This window comes from Bufo gargarizans, chromosome 1 (genome assembly GCF_014858855.1).
Source record: "Bufo gargarizans isolate SCDJY-AF-19 chromosome 1, ASM1485885v1, whole genome shotgun sequence".
Classification (NCBI taxonomy): domain Eukaryota; kingdom Metazoa; phylum Chordata; class Amphibia; order Anura; family Bufonidae; genus Bufo; species Bufo gargarizans.
Window position 1 is genome coordinate 754,165,017 of NC_058080.1, and position 26,962 is coordinate 754,191,978.

Below are 26,962 nucleotides of genomic sequence, written 5' to 3' on the forward strand. Positions count from 1 at the left end.
AGGGGAAGGGTCACCTCCTAGCTAATCCCTGACCTCTTTCCCTGCACTGCTCAGCCCACATGCAGACCTTAAAGGTAGGTGTGATGTGTCCCCGTGCCTGGGCTGAGAAAACCCTAAATTCCCTGAGATGGTGAAGAGGGGAAATTGGAGCAGCCTGCTCGCACAGAACCTGGATGGGAGAGATGACACAAAACAACCAAACTTGAAATCACACTTATCTTTCTGAGCTGGAACAAACAACCTTCCTTCCTAGCTTCCAAGACCACAATGATTCCTATAATCCGCTCAGAGCACTGGACTGGTGTGCTATTTAAACTAATTACCCCACCCAGTGCACCTGATGAGAGGCAGATCCAGCACGGCTCCAAAACAAACACTAAACTCGTGCTGCTATCCTGGCCGACCTCCGCACATCGTCAGAGTGGGGCATGACAATGGAATCACTGGAGATTTGGTATTTTCTAATTAATTTATTGTTGAGTTAAAATTACAATGCATTTGAAAAACTGGACAGATTTATTTGTCAGGTATAAACACAATCTGTGATTATTTTATTTTGAGCATTAAATACTGGTGACTCATGCTTCAGTCGGTATACTCTGTTTATCATACCATGAGGTCAAGGACCTCACAGAGGTAAAGGTAAGATCTTGATTGCAAGTTGCAGAACTGAAGCCATTAGGTGTGAATAAGCTGCCTCAGGAGAAGTGTTACAACAGCATTGTAAGTGCAATCTGCACTTCTGTCATGCAAATTGCAATCAACATATTACCTTCATGAGCTCATTGACCTTGTGTTGATTATGATAAACAGATTATACTGACTACAGCATGAGTCACCAGTATTTGATGTCGTAGATTTCTTGCAACAGTCATGCTAATTGAGAAAGTCAGTCGGATGGCTAGTGAAATGTCGTCAACAGAAAATACAAGTCCAGGTATACATGACCTGGATTAATAAGAACCTTCAGAGACACCATTATTTTGTGTGTCCATATTCTGAAAGTAATAACTTATTTTTCAATGGACAGAGCTGTGTGAGGGTTTGTTTTTTTGGGATGCTCAATAGCTTTTATTGGTACTATCTTTGGTTACTTACAGATTTTTTATTTCTTTTTATTCTGCTTCTGAGAGGCAGGATGAACAGAAAACATGACTGTATATTATTTTTTTTTTTTTTTTACAGCTCTCTATATGCAGCGGAAATAATGGCAATGACAATATTGTAATATTGCAATTTTAGGGGCTTTTTACTGTTTTTATAAAAATTTTAATAATATATTTTTCTTTACTGAAGCCACAAGGGAACTTGAGCATGCAATCCTACATTATGTAGTGCAGTCCATTATGTCTGCCTCTTAGTAGTCTACTGACATAGGCAGCCTATTAACCCCTTATGCAAGGTCTAACTGGCTTTTGTACTTCTACAGACCTAGAGGCCATCGTTAAGCCTTTGGCTGCCATACCAGCCGTAATCACACAGTAATCACTTTGCCTGAGAATACAGACAATGGAGTATAAAGAGAGAGTACCCTCCATCTGCTTAACTATTTCCATTCTGTGGTTAGTATTGACTGCGTCACCTTAAGGGGTTAAATAGCTCAGGCTGGAGCCAGCTACAATCATGGCAATTGCATTATATACCATCCCTGTAGGTCAGGCTGTAGTAAGTTCACCTTCACCTCCTTGATCAGTTACGTCAAGATGAGGGAACCAGTAAAAAATTGGCTACTACCTTGAGCAAGTTGTTTGAGGTTTAAGAAAATATGAATTTTTAGCTAAACATTTCCTACTTTCTCGACATGAAAAGTATTTCCAGTGTGAATTTCATGATGTGCAATTAGGCCCGATTTTTGGGCAAAACGCTTTCCACATACAGTACATGAAAACTCTCCAGTGTGAATTCTCATGTGTCGAACGAGAACTGACTTACGGCTAAAACATTGTCCACATTCTTGGCATGAAAATGGCCTCTCCCCGGTGTGAATTTTCTGATGTTCAACAAGATTTTCTTTCCTTATGAAGCACTTATGACATTCTGGACAGGAAAATGGCTTCTCCCCTGTGTGAGTTAGTTGATGTCCAACAAGATGTGATTTCCGGGTATAACATTTCCCACATTCTGGGCATGAAAATGGCTTCTCTCCCGTGTGAGTTAATTGATGTGCAACAAGATATGATTTCCGAGTATAACATTTCCCACATTCTTGGCATGAAAATGGCTTCTTCACTGACACAGTGTGACTTCTTTGATGTTGTACAAGATTTGATTCAACACTAAAACATTTCCCACCTTCTGAATGTGACAATGGATTCTCCCCTATATGAATTCTCTGATGTAAAATAAGTGTTGTTTTCTGTGCAAAACATTTCCCACATTCTGGACACGAATACGGCTTCTTCTCTGTGTGAATTTTTTGATGTTCAACAAGACATGCTTTCCCTACAAAGCATTTCCCACATTCTGAACATAAAAATGGCTTTTTCCCTTTACGAGTTTGTTGATGTTGAAGAAGTTGTGATTTCCAAGTAAAACATTTTCCACATTCTGAACATGAAAATGGCTTCTCACCCGTGTGAATTCTCTGATGTATAACAAGTGTTGTTTTCTGTGCAAAACATTTACCACATTCTGGACATGAAAACGGCTTCTCTCCTGTGTGAATTCTCTGATGTTCAATAAGATGTGATTTCCGAGCAAAACATTTCTCACATTCAAAACATGAAAACGGCTTCCCCCCTGTGTGAATTCTCTGATGTCTATACAGTTTAGATTTCAGCGTAAAACACTTTCCACATATTGAACATGACATCAACTTCTTCCTTGTTTTCTCTCTTCGACGTACAACATCCCTTCTGTGACTTGTATTTTGCTTAACAGTCTTTGATGAACCAGAAGATAGAAGATGTTGAAAAGGATCAGATGATAGATCTTTATTGTGAAAGGCTGAGATTATATCTGAGATAACCGCACGCTCTTTGTGTGTATCTTGTATGATGCCAGAATCTTCTACTTTAAATTCTGAAGATACCTGATGTCCCTCTGAGCTCCCAGTACAGTCATCAGCTGAAAATAAAACTATTATTTTTTAATACTATATTCTTAAAAATTATATTGATATTTTATAACATTTCTGTAATAAGATTTGCATATAAATTGAAAGGTACTGTATGTAGCAAAGTGCAATTATGAATTGACTGAAGTTGGCCATGTGCATTAGATTATATGGCCAACCTCAGGATAAGCAATCGGTATCTGATCGGTGGAAGTCCGACACCCGGGACCCCCGCCTATTGCTTTTCTTAGGCCAGTGACGACACGGTCATCGTTGAGGAACAGGGAGCAGTGAGAAAATAAAAAGTTGTGATCTGGACTTCATATCTGCAGTGCTACTCATGTATTAATGTAGATAATGGTCCAAAATCGGGGCAAAATAATCAATTTAAGGCAGTTACAATCTAACATTAGACTCAGAGCAAGGACCATTAGATCATGATGGTAGGTTACCATGCTGTTCTCTTTCAGTTTTCCACTGCTGTCTGCTGTGTTGAAGCCAGCATTATTAGAGGGTTATTTTTCAGTATGCCTGCCCCCACTCTTTCCTAGTGAAACGCTCGATGGAGAATCAGGAAGTGATATGTGAGCCAGTGGTGGTGTGGTGTCTGTCTCACACACTATATGATAGGTACTTGCACTTTAGCACAGAGCAGTTGTGAGGGGAAGAGCAGTATGTTAGTGTAACATAGCTTTTCTACATGGGCAGCATGGTGGCTCAGTGGTTAGCACTGTTGCCTTGCAGTGTTGGAGTCCTAGGTTTGAATCTGACTAAGGACAACATCTGCATGAAGTTTGTATGTTCTCCATGTGTTTGTGTGGGTTTCCTCCAGGTACTCCAGTTTCCTCCCACACTCCAAAAACATACTGACAGGGACCTTGGGGACAGTGTGATGCTAATGTCTGTAAAGCGATGAGGAATATGTCAGCGCTATATAAGTGTGTATAATAATAATAATAATAATAATAATAATAAATACAAGTGTTAGCCTTTCTTCACACATATAGGGTGTAAAATACAGTATAAAGCAGAAAAAAAGCTCAAATTTGTTCCTGCCTGTCTTATTTAATGGTTACTACTAACCTGGATAGGTAACAGTGGGAAATTCCTCCTTACACTTCTCATAACCCCACACATAAATCTCTGTAGGAGGTTCCTTCTTGCACTGGGCATCACCCCACGCACAGGTCTCTGTAGGAGGTTCATCCTTAGAATGCACATCATCCCACAGATAGGGCTCTTTAGGAGGTTCTTCCTTACAATGCACATCATCCCATGCATAGGTCTCTGTAGGAGGTTCCTCCTTACCCTGGGCATCACCCCTCACAGGAATGTCCTCCTTACATTGGTCCTTACTCCACTCATATGTATCTGTAGGAATGTTCTCCATTCGGTCCTCATCACCGGTCACATATGTCTCGGTAACATTAATATTGTTCAGCTCTTTATCCAGATTCAAAAGCTGTGAAAAAAAATATTGAAAAGGTCACCAGACATTCTCAGTCACATGGAATGTTATAGATAAGCAGAAAAATAATCATTGGTTATCATGATGACCAGCAAATACATGATAGGAGTAGTTATCTGAGTCAAATAGCTGTAGGTCTCCTTGAAGATGAACATAGATATTAGATGACAGCTCAGTTACGAGAACCTCATACACTTGTATATTCAGCATGGTTAACGTGTATTAATTTGTCTCTCAGGGAAAAGGGAGGACCAGATAGGAGTAAATCCAGTTGGTGGACTCTGTGGTTCTACACCCACTGTCCAAAACAAGTATAAAACATATAATACTACGGGATAAAACAAGACTGAACACAAGGACTTCACAGCTTTCTACAGATTCACAGGGAATATCTCCATTTACCTGATAATCCTGTGAAAGAAGAGGACTGGAACATCTCTCTGGTGTTGCTCTCTTACTGGGTCTTCCTGTAGGAGACACATACAGTGACAGAATTCATTCTTTATATATATATATATATATATATATATATATATATATATATATATATGTATATAGGCTATATATACAGTACAGACCAAAAGTTTGGACACACCTTCTCATTTAAAGAGTTTTCTTTATTTTCATGACTATGAAAATTGTAGATTCACACTGAAGGCATCAAAACTATGAATTAACACATGTGGAATTATATACATAACAAAAAAGTGTGAAACAACTGAAAATATGTCCTATTCTAGGTTCTTCAAAGTAGCCACCTTTTGCTTTGATTACTGCTTTGCACACTCTTGGCATTCTCTTGATGAGCTTCAAGAGGTAGTCACCTGAAATGGTCTTCCAACAGTCTTGAAGGAGTTCCCAGAGATGCTTAGCACTTGTTGGCCCTTTTGCCTTCACTCTGCGGTCCAGCTCACCCCAAACCATCTCGATTGGGTTCAGGTCTGGTGACTGTGGAGGCCAGGTCATCTGGCGCAGCACCCCATCACTCTCCTTCATGGTCAAATAGCCCTTACACAGCCTGGAGGTGTGTTTGGGGTCATTGTCCTGTTGAAAAATAAATGATGGTCCAACTAAACGCAAACCGAATGGAATAGCATGCCGCTGCAAGATGCTGTGGTAGCCATGCTGGTTCAGTATGCCTTCAATTTCGAATAAATCCCCAACAGTGTAACCAGCAAAGCACCCCCACACCATCACACCTGCTCCTCCATGCTTCACGGTGGGAACCAGGCATGTAGAGTCCATCTGTTCACCTTTTCTGCGTCGCACAAAGACACAGTGGTTGGAACCAAAGATCTCAAATTTGGACTCCTCAGACCAAAGCACAGATTTCTACTGTTCTAATGTCCATTCCTTGTGTTCTTTAGCCCAAACAAGTCTCTTCTGCTTGTTGCCTGTCCTTAGCAGTGGTTTCCCAGCAGATATTCTACCATGAAGGCCTGATTCACACAGTCTCCTCTTAACAGTTGTTCTAGAGATGTGTCTGCTGCTAGAACTCTGTGTGGCATTGACCTGGTCTCTAATCTGAGCTGCTGTTAACCTGCGATTTCTGAGGCTGGTGACTCGGATGAACTTATCCTCCGCAGCAGAGGTGACTCTTGGTCTTCCTTTCCTGGGGCGGTCCGCATGTGAGCCAGTTTCTTTGTAGCGCCTGATGGTTTTTGTGACTGCACTTGGGGACACTTTCAAAGTTTTCCCAATTTTTCGGACTAACTGGCCTTCATTTCTTAAAGTAATGATGGCCACTAGTTTTTCTTTACTTTTTTCTTGCCACAATACAAATTCTAACAGTCTATTCAGTAGGACTATCAGCTGTGTATCCACCTGACTTCTCCACAACGCAACTGATGGTCCCAACCCCATTTATAAGGCAAGAAATCCCACTTATTAAACCTGACAGGGCACACCTGTGAAGTGAAAACCATTTCAGGTGACTACCTCTTGAAGCTCATCAAGAGAATGCCAAGAGTGTGCAAAGCAGTAATCAAAGCAAAAGGTGGCTACTTTGAAGAACCTAGAATAGGACATATTTTCAGTTGTTTCACACTTTTTTGTTATGTATATAATTCCACATGTGTTAATTCATAGTTTTGATGCCTAGTGTGAATCTACAATTTTCATAGTCATGAAAATAAAGAAAACTCTTTGAATAAGAAGGTGTGTCCAAACTTTTGGTCTGTACTGTATATATATATATAATTAAAGGACAGGTGTATTTAGCCTTTCTATTACCTGGTGATGTCAGGGTCTGGTGTTCCTCCATCTTGACATCCTTGTACAGATCCTTGTGTCCTTCTACATATTCCCACTCCTCCATGGAAAAATAGACAGTGACATCCTGACACCTTATAGGAACCTGACAACACAATGACACCGTCATCACCCAGACCCCTCCAGTGCTGTTACTGTATAATGTCCCAGCATTCCCAGCAGTGTCACCTCTCCAGTCAGCAGCTCAATCATCTTGTGGATGAGTTCTAGAAGCTTCTGTTCATTGATCTCATCATGTATTAGGGAGTGAGGTGGAGGCCCCGTGATTGGGCTCAGAGTTCTTCCCCATCCTTCAGACACAGGAGCCTGACAGCGCTCACTAGAGATCTTCTTCACCACTGTGTAATCCTGTTTGAGGAAACACATTAATAAATATCACTACAGACATTTCCAGAGTCTATCACCTCTACCGCCATGTCTATCTGTTATTACCATAGATAAGAATGATGTAATGTGACATCATCAGAATCTCTCACCTCTCCAGTCATATCATCTGTTATTACTATAGATAATATATGTAGTATGGATATTCAGTGGCTCAAACTTCCCCAAAATATGGAATGGGTGCTCACTCCAAAAAGACTTAACAAATGTCAAATGAATATTATAAAGAAATATATTGGTAGACACTCTCTACCTGTAGCTGCACAGATGGATCACTGATCGCAAATCATGCCAAAATTTATTTAAAAATAGACAAAAGATAAAATTATTAGGCAAGTTGTATTTTTGAGGATTAATTATATTATTGAACAACAACCATGTTCTCAATGAACCCAAAAAACGCATTAATATCAAAGCTGAATATTTTTGGAAGTAGTTTTTAGTTTGTTTTTAGTTTTAGCTATTTTAGGGGGATATCTGTGTGTGCAGGTGACTATTACTGTGCATAATTATTAGGCAACTTAACAAAAAACTAATATATACCCATTTCAATTATTTATTTTTACCAGTGAAACCAATATAACATCTCAACATTCACAAATATACATTTCTGACATTCAAAAACAAAACAAAAACAAATCAGTGACCAATATAGCCACCTTTCTTTGCAAGGACACTCAAAAGCCTGCCATCCATGGATTCTGTCAGTGTTTTGATCTGTTCACCATCAACATTGCGTGCAGCAGCAACCACAGCCTCCCAGGCACTGTTCAGAGAGGTGTACTGTTTTCCTTCCTTGTAAATCTCACATTTGATGATGGACCACAGGTTCTCAATGGGGTTCAGATCAGGTGAACAAAGAGGCCATGTCATTAGATTTTCTTCTTTTATACCCTTTCTTGCCAGCCACGCTGTGGAGTACTTGGACGCGTGTGATGGAGCATTGTCCTGCATGAAAATCATGTTTTTCTTGAAGGATGCAGACTTCTTCCTGTACCACTGCTTGAAGAAGGTGTCTTCCAGAAACTGGCAGTAGGACTGGGAGTTGAGCTTGACTCCATCCTCAGCCCGAAAAGGCCCCACAAGCTCATCTTTGATGATACCAGCCCAAACCAGTACTCCACCTTGCTGGCGTCTGAGTCGGACTGGAGCTCTCTGCCCTTTACCAATCCAGCCACGGGCCCATCCATCTGGCCCATCAAGACTCACTCTCATTTCATCAGTCCATAAAACCTTAGAAAAATCAGTCTTGAGATATTTCTTGGCCCAGTCTTGACGTTTCAGCTTGTGTGTCTTGTTCAGTGGTGGTCGTCTTTCAGCCTTTCTTACCTTGGCCATGTCTCTGAGTATTGCACACCTTGTGCTTTTGGGCACTCCAGTGATGTTGCAGCTCTGAAATATGGCCAAACTGGTGGCAAGTGGCATTTTGGCAGCTGCACGCTTGACTTTTCTCAGTTCATGGGCAGTTATTTTGCGCCTTGGTTTTTCCACACGCTTCTTGCGACCCTGTTGACTATATTGAGTGAAACGCTTGATTGTTCGATGATCACGCTTCAGAAGCTTTGCAATTTTAAGAGTGCTGCATCCCTCTGCAAGATATCTCACTATTTTTGACTTTTCTGAGCCTGTCAAGTTCTTCTTTTGACCCATTTTGCCAAAGCAAAGGAAGTTGCCTAATAATTATGCACACCTGATATAGGGTGTTGATGTCATTAGACCACACCCCTTCTCATTACAGAGATGCACATCACCTAATATGCTTAATTGGTAGTAGGCTTTCGAGCCTATACAGCTTGGAGTAAGACAACATGCATAAAGAGGATGATGTGGTCAAAATACTCATTTGCCTAATAATTCTGCACTCCCTGTATATGTATATCACTGTCACTGTTTGTCTTATAGATGTTATTTCATATATGGTTGCCGCAACTTATACTGGATGTGTCCACATGAAGTAAAATCGATGGAGATGAAATGGTAAGTCTCTCTTATAGCCTATGTTTAGGCATAAATGTTTAAGTCACCACTTTATCGTAACCGTTGTAAGTTGTTGCCAACATGTATTGTACTGTATAGTACTTGAGTACATAAGTGATTATAATGGTTACTTTACCACTCGTGGTGTCCCACATGATCGGGGAGGCCGACTCTGTATCTCACATGCTCTGAGATTCGGTGTCTCACGTGACCAGAAGTAAATTACAGCGCCAGGTCCTAGAGCAATTTGAATCGCATCTTGACTGGGCAAATATTTAGAGAGCTGAGTGTACTTTAGATATGTACAATAGCCATGGCCATGGACTTCTTAAAAGTTAGTATTGCTTGTCAAATACTGCCCGAATAGACACCAGACGCGTTTCGGAGATGACTTTCTCCTTTTTCAGTGGTCTGAAGCGGTAAAGTAACCATTATAATCACTTATGTACTCAATTACTATACAGTACAATACATGTTGGCAACAACTTACAACGGTTACGATAAAGTGGTGACTTGAACATTTATGCCTAAACATAGGCTATAAGAGAGACTTACCATTTCATCTCCATCGATTTTATTTCATGTGGACACATCCAGTATAAGTTGCGGCAACCATATATGAAAAAACATCTATAAGACAAACAGTGACAGTGATATACATATACAGTATTTTATGTTAACCGGACTTTATATTGCAATAGTCCCTACATATAACAGGATGACTATGTGATGCCCCATTTGCCATTAGGGTACTATGTGATAATTTTATAGTTTATTTTTTCTATTGTGTTGTTTTATCTTTTGTCTATTTTTAAATACATTTTACATGATTTGCGATCAGTGATCCATCTGTGCAGCTACAGGTAGAGAGAGTCTACCAATATATTTATTTATTACTATAGATAAGAATGATGTAATGTGACATCATCACAATCTCTCACCTCTCCAGTCATATCACCTGTTATTACCATAGATACGAATAATGTAATGTGACATCATCAGAATCTCTCACCTCTCCAGTAAGTTGGAAGAGTATCTCTAGGGTGAGATTTAATATCCTCTCTACCATCTTGTCTCTGTCCCTATCCATCCTTGATGAGTCAGTCAGGAAAATTCTCTGATACAGAAAATATCAATGGAGATGATTCTATGTTGTGAGAACCTGCATGTAAAAAAAGAAGAAACAATGTACAAACACACAAAATCTCATGAAAAAGGAGACATTAGAATGTAGATGTTGTAGTCTATCTGACAAGAGGGTTTTCACACTTCCCAGAGAGAGGAAACAACCTGAAAGGAAGCTAAAAAAAAGCCCTTCCCCTATACCTGATCCAGTTTTTTCCCGTCCATTTGGACAGCTCCATAACATTTGCCACAAAGAACCTCAGAGTTTTGGTTTGCACTTTTTCCCCAGAATCCTGGAGATTTCAGGTTCCGATTAAGCTTAGTGTGAAATGCTGCATATGCATATCTTACCTAGATAAGAAGAGGTAGCTTGCCAATGTCTACCTTTCCTGCTCACCGGAGACAAGTCCATCCCAACTAAGGAACCACTGGTGGGTGATTTTATTGACTTAGCAGTCATGTACATGCCTTGGTGGGGGGCATAAACTCTGCCCCGAGGGGCATCACTGAAGATTCACCATCCCCCCTTTTGGATTTACATATGCCTCTTAAACTGGGACACTCATTTCAACTGACTCTGGACCGAAACTCTGTAAGGAGCTTGAAGAAACATTGGACCATCATAACCTTTAAAGGGGTTGTGCAGGGGTTTTATATTGATGACCTTTCCTTAGGATATGAATATCAGATATCAATATCTGATCAGCGGAGGTCTGACACCTGGCACCCCTGCCAATCAGCTTTTTGAAGAAAAGACAGCTCTCCATGTGAGCGCTGCTTCCTCATTATTACACTACATGTATCCTCCCCGATAGCGGTGGCGTAGGGTAAATACAAGTACCTGCTCCATTCAAAGCCGGGAGCCTTCATCGGACTGTTCTCGGAACTGCCTGCTCCCGGTGACTGCATTTGATTTCAGACCGGCTCCCGACACAGGTAAAGGCTTAATATTCCTTTTTTTTTTTTTGCTGATATCTCCTGTAACTAGGGCTGATATATTAGCCCCAGTTGTAATATAAGTAATAGCAGTTAAACAACACTCCCTAACATGCAAGTTATAATGCGGATGCACGCCTATTGGGGGCAGGGTCCAATATCACAATCAAGGGATAACCATGTAAGAAGTAAAGAAGCAGCACTTTGAGTGTTTATATCGATGAAGTGCTGCCTTTTTACTTCTTGACATTACAGGGGGACTACAACCTCCAGAGAAGTTGCACAGGGATACACAAGCTCACTTGCGCAGATCGCAAGCCCCTGCCATCACCTGATCGCTGAGACCAAAGCAGCTCTCTGTTCTCGATATACAGGCCGTACGAACGCTCATTAGCGCTAATCTGCACCGAACATAAGGGCAGTCTAAAGGGGCTTTAACATTCATTCCTGTATTGGTCCGATAATTGCTCTGTGTAAAGCTTATATTACACCTGCAGGTAATCATGAAGATCATTGCTCACAAACATTTGTATGAACGTTAATTAGCAATGATCTGGCGGTCTAATAATGCTTGAAGAACCTTATGACCAAAGGAAAGGTCAGAAACAGCAGAGACATCTAGCCTATAGTGCCTATAGAAAGTTAGTGCAGATGACCAAGTAGCAGCCTTGCAAATGTATTTTTTGTTTTTTGGTTTTTTTATTTAAGAAAATTAGAAAATGCAAATACAATAATCCGACCTCTCAATTAAGAAGGTGGGTGACAAATAGAAATGTTGAGATGCCAATTGAATAACATACAGTACATTATATCTTGATCAACAAGGCATGACCAGTCTACATATATCAGTATAGATATCAGAAAGTCACATAAAAACAAGATGGTATTTCTTATCTAACAGAGCGTGGGAGATCTTCCTATAACCACACACGTGCCGAAAGTCAAATATACTATGAGCAAGGGGAAGACAGACAACAATTGGAAACTAGAGGGGGGACAGACTGGGACAGTAGGAAAGGTGGGGGAGACAGATGTAGGAAATGAAATTGGTTAAAAAAAGGGGGGGGGGGTCTCCATTAGGCCAACAAAGCCTGATATTCTGAGGTGTCCTGGAACCCAAACCACAGGGTCCAAGAGGTAATAAAGGCCTTGTGGGTGTTTCTCAAGACAGCTGTCAGTTCCTACATTCTCTGGATGTCTTCCCCATTGTGAACCCAAAGATCTACAGAAGGTCGGAAGGGGGACTTCCATCTTGCTGGTATGCAGGCCCGAGCAGCACTAACCAAACGAAGCAAGATTGACTTACTGAGCAGACGAGTAGGCAAATCCGAGAAGAATAGCAAAAAGAAACCAGGGGTATTTGGTATGGAAAATCGACTACCAAAACTGTCTAAGTTTACTACAATGCCAGAAGATATGAATCAGAGAGCCTTGCACTGACTCACAACGCCAGCACAATGGGGAGGCAGAAGGAAACATTTTATGAAGACGGGTCTGTGGCAGGCGCAGCACTATGCGCTGTGGCATTAGAAGAATTCTAATATCTCTGACTTTTTAGTCTAACCAGACTGTCTGTTACTCTGTAATTACTCTAGCGCCGTTCTATAAAAACAGTAGGTTTAAAGAGAACACCAAATGCTTCAAATAACTTTTTTTAACTTTAACTTTTCTTCATATATAACACTGCCGCCTCCGCAGAAGATAACACGTGTTGCATAAAGACTCAGAAAATGGCAGTATGCATAAAATGGTGCTTCAACTGTTCAATTTTGTCATTCAACATAAAATGGTGGATATATTTCTCTCTTGAGTATCTGTACTATCACTTTAAGTTATTTAAGCACTTTATGATCTCTCTGAGAGGTATATCTGAGGTCTAACTAATAGTTCACTTGCTGAATTTGGTTGCAATTTGCAGTATACAGTTAGCAGTAACTATTTGCAGATTGGTTAAGTATGATCTGGTATGGTTGTATGCCATTTGGATTGCAATATGGAATTTGAATTGTGAACTTTGTAGTTTGCAATTGGTGGAACTATTTTGGCCTCTTGCTTCCAAAAACTCAGCTTTTAGTGGAGTGTGTGTCTGTTCAGCTCCTCTCTCTGGTGAATAATTATTCCAGCAGCTCCTGCTAGAGGGATTCCCACACAGGCTGTGTGTGAGGCTGGCTGTAATTGGTAAAAACTCCTGCTGTGTTTGAGGCTGGCTGTTATTGGTCTAGACTCCTGCCCAGCAACAACAGTTTAACTCTATGCTTTCTGTTGTTTCTGCTTTGTCATTAAGCTTACCTCACATCCATATAATGAATCTTAAAGGCATATTATCTTTTCTGCTTCTGTGAACACAAAATATAACAGTTATATGACATCCAAACATGAAGTCACTGTAAATAACTCTGCTTTTGTCTTTAACACACAAACATAGGAACTGTATTAAGGTTATTGGCAGGTCTAGCTGTATAAACATATAAGCTATTGTGACAGTCCTTCTTGCAAGCTCACCTTGCCAGGGGTGAAGAGTAGGGGGGAATAGTCATTTTTTTACGCACAAGGAGGACTCGGGAGACAGAAGTGCATTTAAATTGGCGTCCGGCCAGTTTTATTTCCACAGGTTGCATAAAACAAAATCATAAACACAACACCTAACCTTGCCCAGGCTCTAACTAAACAGTAGGTCCCTCTCTAGGACGTGGCTGAGCTAGCCTCAGTCCACCCAAAATAGACACACAGTCTGAACAGCAACCTGTGATACTTGCGGTTTTCCTTGCTCTGGACCTTAAGGGTCTCTCAGAGAGATATGGCTTCTCTCACTCCCAGGAAGTTCTGAGCAAGTGTGCTGCCAGCCTAGTTATCTAGCAACTCGCCAGATGGGGCTCATCAGGACCCAGACTTAGGTTTTTAACCCTTTCCTAAATAGCTTTCCTCAGCATATGTTAGGAACCTGGGAGACACATATACACCCTCAATTACTTTACCCTGTGAGACACCACACTATATTAGCAACCTAGGACAGGTCTTAGCTGGTCAGCTACAGGGTCGGTACATAATACCTTCTAGACAGTATTTTGTAACCTGCTTCCTGGAATTTGCTAGCTATCAAGGATTTGTGTGTGAGACGGTATAGTCTTGGCCACTGGTCAGAGGGGATGTCCATTTCTAGATCAGAGGCCCATCTGTCAATGTAGGGAGGGCGGAAATCCGAGTGGGGCGTCACCAAATCCTATAGAATTTAGACAGAGAATGCCGGTATACACTCGAGCCAATACACATTTTTTTCAAAAGGAGTGAGAGGTCTATCAAATCCCGGGGTCGAGGCGATAGTGGAAAGGAAATGGGAGTTGCCTAACTCTCCAAGGCCCCAACACACATGGGTCTGAGAGATTTAGTAGTTCAGGATATGTAAACCATCATCCTGATGTTCTAAAGTAAGGAGCTCAACACTCCCCCCCCCCCCCCCAGGTGCCAAGTCATAAAAAGGGCTAGGGAAATGGCTAGGTGGGAAATCCGGGTGTCCTAGGACTGGGAACAGTGGGGATGGTGAGATTGTGTCCACACTAGCGTTTTAGTGAAATTTAAGTAGGGTAGGGCCTATGGTGGGGTGGGTAGGAATCTGGGACATCACCCAAGGTAAGAGAGCAAGGGGGTACTGGGAACACTGATGTTCAATGGTAACAATTTGCTTAAAAGGAGCGCAACGGCACCAGTCCATGACTCGTTGATGCATGGTGGCTGCATAATATTTGCGGAGATTGGGTATCTCCAGGCCTCCCCATTCCTTCGGGTTATGCAGTAAGGAATGGGCGAGCCTCGGTCTCTTACCCACCCAGATATACCTAAAAAGATCTTGGTGAGCAGTAACAAAGAAACTTGGGGGTAATTTTATGGGGAGGGTTTGAAAGAGGTACAGCAGATGAGGAAGAACATTCATCTTAAATATGGCACAATGACCAAACCATGTGTATAGTCCCTTCGACCATCTATTGAGATCCTCTCTAACCCGACCCAAAAGGGGGGCATAATTCCTGCTGTAAACCTCTTTCAAATCCCTTGGCATCCCGCTCCCCAAGTATCTTACGGCTCCGACTGTCCATCTAATTTATTAGGGAGACGGCTAGGGTGGATTCCAGTGAACTCGCTAACGATATATTTAAAGCCTCTGATTTTTAGAAGTTGATTTTCAGATTGGCTAAAGTGTTGAATGTATTAACCCCTGTGATCAGGTTCAGGAAAGAGGTTAGGGGCCTAGTGATTTTAAACATCAGGTCATCCGCATATGCAGAAATCTTAAATTCCTGGGCACCCACGGAGATGCCTGTAATATTGGGATTCATCCGCACTGTACGGAGCAAGGGCTCTAAGGTAAGAACAAAAATCAATTGTATGTCAAAAGCGGACGCTAATACACCATTAACCTTCGTCGAGGCCTTAGGGGAGGTGTAGAGGGAACGGATCCAGGCCATCATGGAGTCACCTATGCCCACATGCTTTAAAACCGCAAAGAGCCAAAGCCAACTCACTCTATCAAATGCCTTTTCGGCATCCGTGGACAAGAGACAGAAAAAAGAGCGCTGTAGTTTAGCATGGTGAATCAGGTTCAGCACTTTAATAGTATTATTGCTAGCCTCTCTAGATGGAATGAAGCACACTTGGTCAGTATGGATAAGACCAGGTAAAAGAGGAACAAGGCTTGCAAATGTCTTGAATCGGTGCATCAGCCTTTTTCACCCAAGATGTAGATACTGCTCCTGTCGAATGAGCTGACCATCCAGTAGGTATTGGCTTGCTTAATCCATCTAGCCAATGAACCCTTACTAGCGGATTTTGCTTTGTTTGGTCCTGCAAACTTCACAAATAAGGATGAAGACTTCCTCCACTCCCTCATAGCCTCCAAATAAGCCAACACACATCTTCTAACATCTAGACAATTACATTTGACCTCTTTCTGATTCTTAGCGTTGTTACAGAAAAACCGATGGATCACCTTGGGGAGAAAAGCTGGGTCTGGTCTAAGGCTACTAGGAAAACACACTTAAAAGTTAGTACCCTGATGGGGATATTAGAAAGCGTCTCAAAGGGTTCTTTTACCAAACTTTGTAATACTAGGCAGGGGGGGACCTTACAGAACCTAGCTGGAATGTCCCCAGAAATCGCCCTGCAAAATCTAATAGCTAAAGGATGAGACACCAGTTTTGTGTCAAACAAGACACTCTAAGGAGCAATTTGCACTTTTAAAGTACTCAAGGACAGACCTTTTTCTAGCCCCTTCTGGAGGTACTCCAAAACTCCCCAAAGCTGTACTATCTGGGAAAAAATATCTTGGCTTAATGACCACTCCCTCTGATTTAATGTCTGAAAACTCAAGAAACCCGCTTTCCAGTTGTCTATGCCTCTGATATGGAGGGCCGACAGGGATAAAACTCTTCCTTCTATGAAAGAAAAAAATTGAGCATCAATTTTTTATAATTCTTTGGACCGGCTCCCCCACCCGATGGTTTAGATACTACTACGGAACCATTGTCTAACAAAATTGTCGGTTGTGGAGTAAAGGCAGCATTTCCTGCAATGCCAGCAAGACTGCCATCAGTTCCTTCACATTTAAAGAACTATCACAAGTTGATTCGTCAAAGGAACCCCCTGAAGAATTTTGTCCTGCACATGAGCTCCCCAACCAGACCGACTGGCTTCCGTTGTAACTACCAAGGGGTCTACCACTCTCCAAAAGATTCCCTGAATTAGGTTTTCTGAACAAAGTCACCAGTCTAGAGCTCAGCATGTCTGCTTGGACATCAAAATTTTGCTGTCTAACTTCTCCTGACCAGGTCTGAAGGATCTCCCATTGAAGGTCCCTGGAATGGGCCTGAGCCCACAGCACTGCCGGCATGCAGGATCTTAACGTACCTAGGATCAATATCCCCTTTCTAATTGACACATATGGTCTCTATATCATTTTCTGTACTACAAACCTTACATTTTGGACTTTGTCCAGGGTCAAAAAAGATCTTTGATATGTTGAGTACAGTAAAATGCCCAGGAATCGCTGTATTTTCTGGGGAATCATTCAGGATTTTTCTGTGTTGATAATATAACCCAATGACACCAGTATCTGTATCACTTGTTCCACCTGCGAGAGACAAGTTTGCCTAGATTGAGCCACAATTAGAAAGTCGTCAAGGTATGGATGGCACAGAATATCTTTCTCACTTCTGCTATCAGTTTCGTAAAGATGTGGGGAGCCATGGATATCCTGAAAGTCAGCACCTGGAATTGAAAATGTCTTAATTTTCCCTGCATTTGTAGTGCCACTCTCAGATACTTCTGATGTTCTGGATATATTGGAAGATGGTAGTATGCATCCTTTATATCCAGGACCAACATAAAACAGTTCTTGTAAAGGAGATCCACCACCGACTTCATCATCTCCATCTTTATTTTCCTGTACATTAGGGACTTGTTCAGGCTTCTCAGGTTTATGATGGTCCTGTATTCCCCACTTGGTTTCTTTACCAGAAAAAGATTAGAATAGAATCATATCCCTTCTTCTGATGGCTGGCAAGGAATAAGGGCCCCTTTTTTGAGTAGCAGTCTCACTTCCTCTTCTAAGGGCCCCTGAGCCGCTTGACCTACTTTTGAGATTAAAAATCTCTCTGGAGGAGTAGATCTAAACTCTAGTCTGAAATCTTCTTCCAAAGACTTTAAAACCCATATGCTGTGGATATTTTTATCCAGGCTAGGTTTGAAAGCTTGATTGCCCTCCTACCTCCCTGGCATCATTGGGGGTTGTCTTTTTTGGTTGCAGCTGAACTTTAATTTCTGAACAGGAAGACTTTTGCTCTGGAAGTAGAGAACTTCCACTTGTTATCCTTTTTATTTGGGCTCCTCTCCCTACAAGAAAATCTCCTGCCTTGTCGAAAGGAGTCATTCTGCCCCCGAAAGCTAAAGCTTTTTTCTATCCTATGCTTTCTCCAGAATATCATCAAGAGCTGGACGAATAAGTATTTGCCCGCTCACACAGAACATTACAAAGGCGGTTTTTAGACACCACATCCCTTGACCAATGTTTTAGCCACAAGGCTCTATGGGCCGAGTTAGCAAGGGAAGAGGCACAGGCAGATAACCGGACTGCATCCGCAGATGCATCTGCCAAATAAATCTACTGCTTTGGCAATGACTGAAACAATTTCCAACAGCTGATCTCTAGGGACTCTGTCTCTTATCTGGCTTTCCCCTTGTTTAACCAATAGAATGAGAGCTCTAGCAGTACATGTAGCTGCTTAAAAGAAGCTCCCACTGATTCCCAAGCACATCTAAGAAAGCTATCAGCCTTTCTGTCCATGGCATCATTTAACTGACCCAGGTCATCAAAGTGAAGGGATAATATATGGGAGACCTTAGCTATCGGTACATAATCTTAAGAGCCCATCCCAGGACAGGGAATCAGCCTCATAAAAGAGGTAGTTCAGCTTTACTGAGGAAGGGATAAAGCTATGTTTATCTGGATTCTTACATTCATTAGTGATCATAGCCAACACATTCTTATGAAGGAAAAATATATATTTTTTTCCTTCTGTCTAGGCCCTCAAACATAGCATCCTGTACTGAAGACACTTCTTTTGAATCCTCAATGTTCATCAAGGCCCTAATGGCCTTTAGGAGTTGGTCTATCTCCTCAGACGACGAATCCAAATTAACTTCCCCATATCTACCGCTTGGACCTTTTTATCTGAGCCAGAGATATGCGAATACGCGGGTGCAAGGGGAAACTTGTCCTTTTTTAGGTTTAAGAGCATTACCTTCTCTAATTAATTGTTTCATACATTTCATCATAGAAGGAGATTCTTCTGCTATAGTACTTTCAATGCAGGAACAACAAAGCAATTTAACATAAGAGAGGGCTAGCTTGGGCATACCCAGCCCACACTCCTTGTGCCTTGTTTTGGAGAATGCCTTTTTTTATTTATCCTGACAAAAAACATGCTGCAATAAGCTGCTATTCATATGGTATAAAACAATGGATTCCAGCTCTTCTTAATAAAAATGCTTTATTCAACTTCCATAAAAAACGACATCAAATAGGACATTTTGCTGTAACGCGTTTCGGGCTATAACATCTTAGCCCTTCATCAAGAAAAAACACTGGGAGGTGGTAGGTGAGAGCTGCAGTGATTTCCCTTTCACCTGAATACATCCACCGTACATACTCTCCAATCCATACCACAGGTGCAGGGGTAAATGGTTCCTTCTGCTCTCCATGATGCTCTGTGATCCTGTATGCTTAAGATCTGGACCTTCTCGAAAAGGATCCTTGGGGCTACCAGCTGAGCTTTTGAATATTATAAAAAAAAATGCACGTTCCTCGTGCTTCCCAGTTGAAATCTCGTGGGATCCGGGACGTCACCACTTCTGACCACCCTTCCCCAAGATTATGTGTGACACGTGATTTTGGTGACATCACGTGCTCTGGTCTCGCGATACAAACATTTACACTCTCGATGCCTTACCCACGCTATTCTATAGGGGATCTAGATGGATATCCAGTAAAACGCAAGTACAAACTTCAGGATGTGTGGAGCGGGGAACTCGCCCGACAAACAAACCCCTACCCAGCTAGCTTATTATCGAGGAGAGAAACAACTCTCCTATTCCTATTGTAAACGCACAATGTTCTCCCGTTATCCTTTTCCTAGGACAGGAAACCTCTGAGGGGTGGAGAGGCTCCTTTTTATATCTGCAGGTTTCCTGTCTTGGGAAACGGACCCTCTCCTGGTGCTGTCATAGGATGATGGAAAAAATCTTTCTATTAGCAGCTGTTTACCTCCCCCAAACCCCACTCCCACTACCCTTGATAAGCACTTTTCTCTCAGAAACTTCTCCAGGTGGACCAGATGGGAATGGGGGAGCAAGAGCTGAGAAGACAGTGGAGAGACACACAAACAGCCACAGACACTACATACAGGTCAGGACTTCTCTGTAATGTCCCCCGTGATCTTGGGGCTGCTAATGATTAAGGGCTCATGCTCACGACCAATCTTTTCCGCAAAAAATATAGATCGAAAGCAGACCCATTCATTTTAATGGGGCTGCAAAATATGCAGACAGCATCGGTATATCCGTTCTGTATTACGGACGTTCCATTCCGCAAAATGCGGAATGCATGCGAACAGTTTTCTTGTTATGCAGGCACGCGATGTGAGAAATGCAAAAACGGCTACGGCCGAGTGCATGAACCCTAAGAGAAAGATAGGAAGCAGATTCTTCTCTACTTTCTGTGACATATACAGGGGCTAGTCTCCTAAAGATCTTGCAAATAGTTAAAAAATATAGCAAAAATGCCAGATATAGCCTTATTCCTCATGTACACCACTGCCCTACCGATTCAAAGGGTTTTTTATGTTCGACACTAATAGACTATCCTCAAAATAGGTCCTCATTATCTGACACCCACATACCGGCCAATCAGCTGTTTTAATAGGCTGCAACACCTATAAGCGCTGCGGCCTCCCCACAGCTCCAACCGCTGTATGGTGGCAGTGCTTGGAACTGCAGCCCAGGCCCATTAACTGTTAATTTACTTGCTGTGATCATGAAGGGGTTAAGATATCAATGGTGATGAATGATAGTAATTGTGACCACGAGACGACAACCGCCAGAAATTCAGACTTCAAATCCGCTACAGTGTGTGCTACAGTGGGGGACGGGGTTTTGCAGCACAACAACAACGTGAGGTCCGAGCGCCTTAAAGACACAAAAGGGAGATGCTTACCTCGTCCTGTAAAGCAGCAGTGATCACATGACCAGATGTCACAGCTTCATCTGGAAATGCTAAAAGCCTAGTGGGCTAAAGGACCTTTGGTGATGTCATGACCATGTGACCATGTGTGGGCGGAGTCAGGCTCCAGGTATCTCTGTCTGAGAAAATACAGATTCGTCCTCCTGAGGTCTTAAAGGGAACCTGTCACCGAGATTTTGTGTACAGAGCTGAGGACATGGGCTGCTAGATGGCCGCTAGCACATCCGCAATATCCAGTCCCCATAGCTCTGTGTGCTTTTATTGTGTAAAAAAAATGATTTGATACATATGCAAATTAAGCTGAGATGAGTCCTGTCCCTGAGATGATGGGTTCTCTTTAACCCCTTCAACCCCAGGCCGGTTTTCACCTTCCTGCCATGTGGTAATAACTTTAAAATACTTTTACTTATACAGGCCATTCTGAGATTGTTTTCTCGTGACATATCGTACTTCATGACAGTGGTAAAAATGAGTTAAAAAAAATCTTTTTTATTTATAAAAAAAATACCAAATTTACCAAAAATTTTGAAAAATTAGCAAATTTTCCATATTTACATTTCTCTACTTATATAATAGATAGTAATACCTCCAAAAATAGTTATTACTTTACATTCCCCATATGTCTGCTTCGTGTTTGGATCATTTTGAAAATGACATTTTAATTTTTTTGGGATGTTAGAAGGCTTAGAAGTTTAGAAGCAAATCTTAAAATTTTTAACAATATTTCCAAAACCCAAATTTTTCAGGACCAGTTCAGTTATGAAGTAATTTTCTGGGGCTTACATATTAGAAGCCACCCATAAATCACCCCATTTTAGAAACTACACCCCTCAAGGTATTCAAAACTGATTTTACAAACTTTGTTAACCCTTTACGTGCCCCACGAGAATTAAAGGAAAATGGGAATTAAATTTCAAAATTTCACTTTTTTTTAGCAGGATCTAAACTTTAATCAATTTTTTCTTCAACGCATTAAGGGTTAACAGCCAAACAAAACTCAAAATCTATTACCCTGAATCTGGGGTTTACAGAAACACCCCATGTGTGCTCAAAAACTGATGTATGGGCGCACAGCAGGCTTCAGAGTGGAAGGAGCACCATATGGGTTTTGGGGAGCGGATTTAGCTAGACTGGTAATTGGGAGCTATGTCACCTATGAAGACACCCTGAGGTGGCCCTACAATGGAAACCCCCAAAAAGTCAACCCATTCTGGAAACTACACCCCTCAAGGAACATTTCAAGGTGTGTAGTGAGCACTTTGACCCATCAGGCGTTTCACAGAATTAGGAAATGCTTGGCTGTGAAAATAAATAAAAAATTCCAGAAAAAGTTGCTTTACACCCACATTTTTCACTTTCACAAGGGGTAACAGGACAAAATGCACCTCACATTTTGTTCCCTATTTCCTCCCGAATACACCAACACCCCATATGTGCTAAAAAAAAATGATGTATGGGCGCATGGCAGGGTCCAAAAGGGAAGTAGCGCCATAGGGCTTTTGGAGGACAGATTTTGCAGGATTGGCTTTTGGGAGCTATGTCGCGTAGTCCTGATGAGGACAGCGAAGTCTTGTCTGTTAGGACTCTGGCACACATGGCTTACTTTGATATGCTGCCTTTCCAGTGACAGTCGCGTTATATGCGTTTTGGCCAACACCGATTACTGTTTGTTCACCCTTCTCAACCCCTGCTACAAAGAGAACTTCTCATCTCTCATTCCTCTGGTGGAGAGGATGAGCAAAATGGTGCAATACCAGAAGGTCCTTGTGGAAAAAATTGTTCCAAAAATTTCCATCTGACAACGCTGGCTGCAGAGTACGTAGTTCCTTGGGCAACCGAGGAGGGGAGACGAGGGGAACACCCAGCAGTTCCAACAGAGGCAGAGCAACACTCTCCAAGGCCTGGGACAGTTTCATGACACCCCACCAGCACCCTCACCCGGCCTAGTGTCACAAGGAGGGAAAAGTTTTGGAAGATTATGAAGGAGTACATAGCAGACCATGTCAGCGTCCTCAGTGATCCCTCTGTGCCTTACAACTATTTGGTGTCCAAGCTGGACACGTGGCACGAACTGGCGCTCTACGCCTTGGAGGTTCTGGTCACCAGCGTTTTGTCATAGCGGGTATTTAGTGCCGCTTGGGGCATAATAACTGATAAGCGCATCCGCCTGTCAACTGAAAATGCTGACAGGTGGACTCTTATCAAAATGAACAAGGCCTGGATTGCCCCTGACTTCTCTTCTCCACCAGAGGAAAGCAGCTGAACATGAAGGAACTCTAAATGTGGCTTTTATGGTGTATTGAATGCACTGTATTCCCATGCACCCCTTCCACCAATAAAAAGGGTATATGGTTCAATCTCCCTTTTCTCGTCCTCCTCCTCCATCATATCAACATGCTTATTAGGCTGCCCTCGCTCCTAATGTTTTAGAGGGTCAGCTCAGCAGCAGGTCCTCCCCCCTAATGTTTTAGAGGGTCACCAGCAACTAATCATAATTTTTTTAAAGCTGCGTATGATGCTGTCCTTTATGTGTAATAAAGGGTGTATTGTAGTTCCGGTTCTTTGTAATTTTTGGCAGCCCTTTCACTTAGTGCATAGGCTTTATGAGTGTAGGAGTCCCAATTTTTGGCAGCACTTGCACTTTATATACAGTAAATATACAGGAAAGAATGTTTCCTAACAATTTTTCCTCTAAAATCGATTTTTTCTTTGGTTTTGTGCGTATTATTGTCAGTCTGTAAAAGTGGCGTACTATTCGGACAACATCGTTCCCAGCAGCGACCTGGGAGTCCAAGATGCATCCAGACATCCTCCCCATGCTGTTCCCGAATAATTTCAGTGGTGTTTCCATCAATTTCTGACCTTTCCTATGAACCAGACACCCTCCCCTCTTCAGAGCAGGGGCTGCCTGGTTTAATGCTCGGGTTCTCCCATTGACTTCCATTGTGCTCGGAGCACCCCGAGGTGTTCTACTCGAGCACCCGAGCACTTTGGTGCTCGATCAACACTAATAACTAACCTTTTACACTTTACTATTTACAGTGTTTTTCACTTTTTATTGTTGAATTGGCCACTTAGTTTTTTTTTTTGCCCGTTATTCCGCTTGCCGTATGGGATACATATTTTTATATTTTGATAGTAAGGGTGTTTTTGGACATTGTATATTTTAATTTAGGGGAAAGGAGATGATCAGAATTCTTATATTTTTCCTTTTTAATATTTTTTAAAATCTTCATAGGGCCTGACGCTTATGATGCTTAGGCCTATTACTACTAAGGATCTTAGCCAGAGGAAGGTGTTCTGGCCCCAGGGGCGCATGCTCCCAAGCTTTTTAGCTCTCAGATCTGTGGTTCAATTTGACAATGGCATCTGAGGGTTAAATATGGTAAAAAGCTGTTCCAAGTAACATCCCCTGAAAAGACAAGGGGGCATTGCCTTCTTACTGTAAGAACTGTGAATCTGTGGATGAGGACATGGTTACAGCAGAAACATTGGTCAGTTTTAGATTTTTTTAAAAACTAAATGAAATTGATGCTAATAAAAATGTGCGAGTCTAACTCCCCTTTTCTAAAATTCTCGTCTCAACCTATCCCTTGGTTGAACTTGATGGACTTACCGTATTTTTCGCTTTATAAGACACACTCCCCCCCCCCCCAAAAGTGGGGGGAAAATGGCAGCGCGTCTTAAAGCGAATGCTACCATTTTTACTCTGCTGACACTGATACATAGCCGGACGCCATGCTGCACAGTGCGGCCTGCGATGTATCAGAGGGGAGGGGGGAGCGGCTGGAGGCCGGCAACTGCTGTTGGAATCACGGCGGGGCCCGGTACAGTCACTGTACTCTATTACACCGGGCCCCGCTCACAGCAGTCTTTATATATAAAGTGTAGACATGGGAGCTTTGTTAAAGTATGGCAATCCTCTGCAGTAGAGCAATCCTCTGCAGTACTCACTATCAAACTACCGTAGCAGACTGGCCGGCAGCGTAACGTCCCTCATTTCGTCACACGCCTGCTCTTCCCACTTTATTAATGAAGCAGGCGCATGAGGGAGTGAGGGACGTTACGCTGCCGGCCGGCCTGCTACGGTAGTTTGATAGTGAGTACTGCAGAGGATTGCTCTACTGCAGAGGATTGCCATACTTTAACAAAGCTCCCATGTCTACACTTTATATATAAAGACTGCTGTGAGCGGGGCCCGGTGTAAGAGTACAGTGACTGCACCGGGCCCCGACGCGATTTCAACACCAGTTGCCGGCCACCAACCCCTGTATTGGGGGTCATTATTTACACAGGGACACTGTTATGGGGCGGGGATCTGTGGATGACACATATATAGCATAAGATGCAATATATGTGTCATCCACAGATCCCCCCCAATACAGTGTCATCCACAGATATCCCCATAACAGTGCGTCATCCACAGATCCCCCCCATAAGTGTCATCAACAGACCACCATTAGTTTAAAACCCACCAAAAGCACACCTTTTGGTTCAAAATATTTTTATTCTTATTTTCCTCCTCAAAAACCTAGGTGTGTCTTATCAGGTGCGTTTTATAAATAAAAATAGTTTGAACCAAATGGTGTGCTTTTGGTGGGTTTTGAACTAATAGGGGTCTGTGGATTATGCGCTGTTATGGTGGGGGATGTGTGGATGACACACTGTTATGGGGGATCTGTGGATGACACCATTATGGGGATCTGTGGATGACACACTGTTATGGCCTGAAAACGTATTTTTTTAAATTTACTTTATTTATTGTTTTTACTGGCAAAATAGGAACCCACAGTACAGCGGGTCTATAGTACTTTGGAATATGTACACCTCTAACATGTATGTGGTGTACATGCTCCACATTTCTGCTGGGATAGGTGGCACAGTAAGATCAGTACCAGCAGGAGCACACATCCCAACTTCTGCCTGTGCCCACTCTGCTTAAACCTGGCTTAGCACATAGGTGAAGGATTTCCTGTACCAATGTGCTATACCAAGCTTTAGCTTTGTAGAGTAGGCATAGTTATAAGCTGCGATGTCTGCTCCTGCCAGTCCTAAACTCGCTGCAACCCCTATTACAGCAGAACTGTGGAGCCCATACATAAACGTGTCAGTGGTGTACAGATTCCAAAGTGCTATAGGCACTGTACCAACCAACTGGTTTGCCTTTGGGCTAGCTCCAGTATTTACCCCTTAAACCCTTTACAGGGATCTGGACTTCACGGTGGAGGAACCACCAGACCACAACCTCCCAAGATAGTCCCGGTGTGCATGGTGGCTGATCAATGGGGTCAGAGGCACCAGTGGAAATCACCAAAGGATCAGGCAATATGCGTAGTTTGAAGACAGGCCAAGGTCAGAGCAGGCAGCTTACTAGCATATCCATAACAAGTCTGAGGTCAGGGCAGAGAAAGCACATTTGCTGGTTACTAAGGACTAGGAAAACCAAAGCTTAGGCACCCTCCCACTGGATAAGGTGCCTTACCTTACATACCATGAGGCAGTCAGCCATAGGCTGGGGAAGAATTTGGATGCGTGTGCCCTGGCCCATCAAGAAGCCTCTAGTGAGAGAGACATCCTATGGACAGGTCTGGAGGCCTTCAGGAGAGTACGTAGGCTGCAGTCTGCAGAAGACACTGACATTACTGGTGACCGGGAGCACTGCCAGCTGGAAGAAGAGCAGTAGGCAGGGACTGGCTGGGAAAGTTGTGCTGAGCCCACAAGAAGGAACAGGGCAGCAACGGGCACAGGATACCAGCACAAAAGACACCCTAATCTTCAGGTGCCTATTTTGGTAATAAAACAATACAACCAAAAAATTACATTTAGGTTAATTTCAAATAAACTTGTACAAAAACATAGTTACCCTTTAACATCTAAAGGATAAAAGAAAGATCATCCAAAACAGAAGCATTGAAGCAAACATTAATAAAGATTGGTAACAAGTTATGAGACATGGTAC

At 42.4% G+C, this 26,962-nt stretch overlaps 1 protein-coding gene across 1 annotated transcript; it reads right to left on the reverse strand.

The window, feature by feature from the left end:
- Positions 1-506: 506 nt before the first annotated feature.
- On the reverse strand, positions 507-21,016 carry LOC122938131 (oocyte zinc finger protein XlCOF7.1-like). The gene is made up of 8 exons (XM_044293458.1): positions 20,977-21,016; positions 13,506-13,552; positions 10,168-10,317; positions 6,963-7,142; positions 6,756-6,879; positions 4,926-4,990; positions 4,139-4,517; positions 507-3,066 (listed from the first exon to the last, which is right to left on the reverse strand). The coding sequence occupies exons 3-8, from the start codon at positions 10,243-10,245 to the stop codon at positions 1,778-1,780; spliced, it is 2,115 nt and encodes a 704-aa protein (XP_044149393.1). The 5' UTR covers positions 10,246-10,317; positions 13,506-13,552; positions 20,977-21,016; the 3' UTR covers positions 507-1,777.
- Between the last annotated feature and the right edge of the window lie 5,946 nt (positions 21,017-26,962).

Excerpts from the sequence above, each read along its gene's own strand:
- LOC122938131 (XM_044293458.1), bottom strand. The coding sequence starts at position 10,245 with ATGGATAGGGACAGAGACAAGATGGTAGAGAGGATATTAAATCTCACC. Across the intron at positions 4,518-4,925 it reads TTCTTTCACAGGATTATCAG|CTTTTGAATCTGGATAAAGA; the intron begins GTAAATGGAGAT and ends TTTTTTTCACAG. Across the intron at positions 3,067-4,138 it reads TCCCACTGTTACCTATCCAG|CTGATGACTGTACTGGGAGC; the intron begins GTTAGTAGTAAC and ends TTTTATTTTCAG.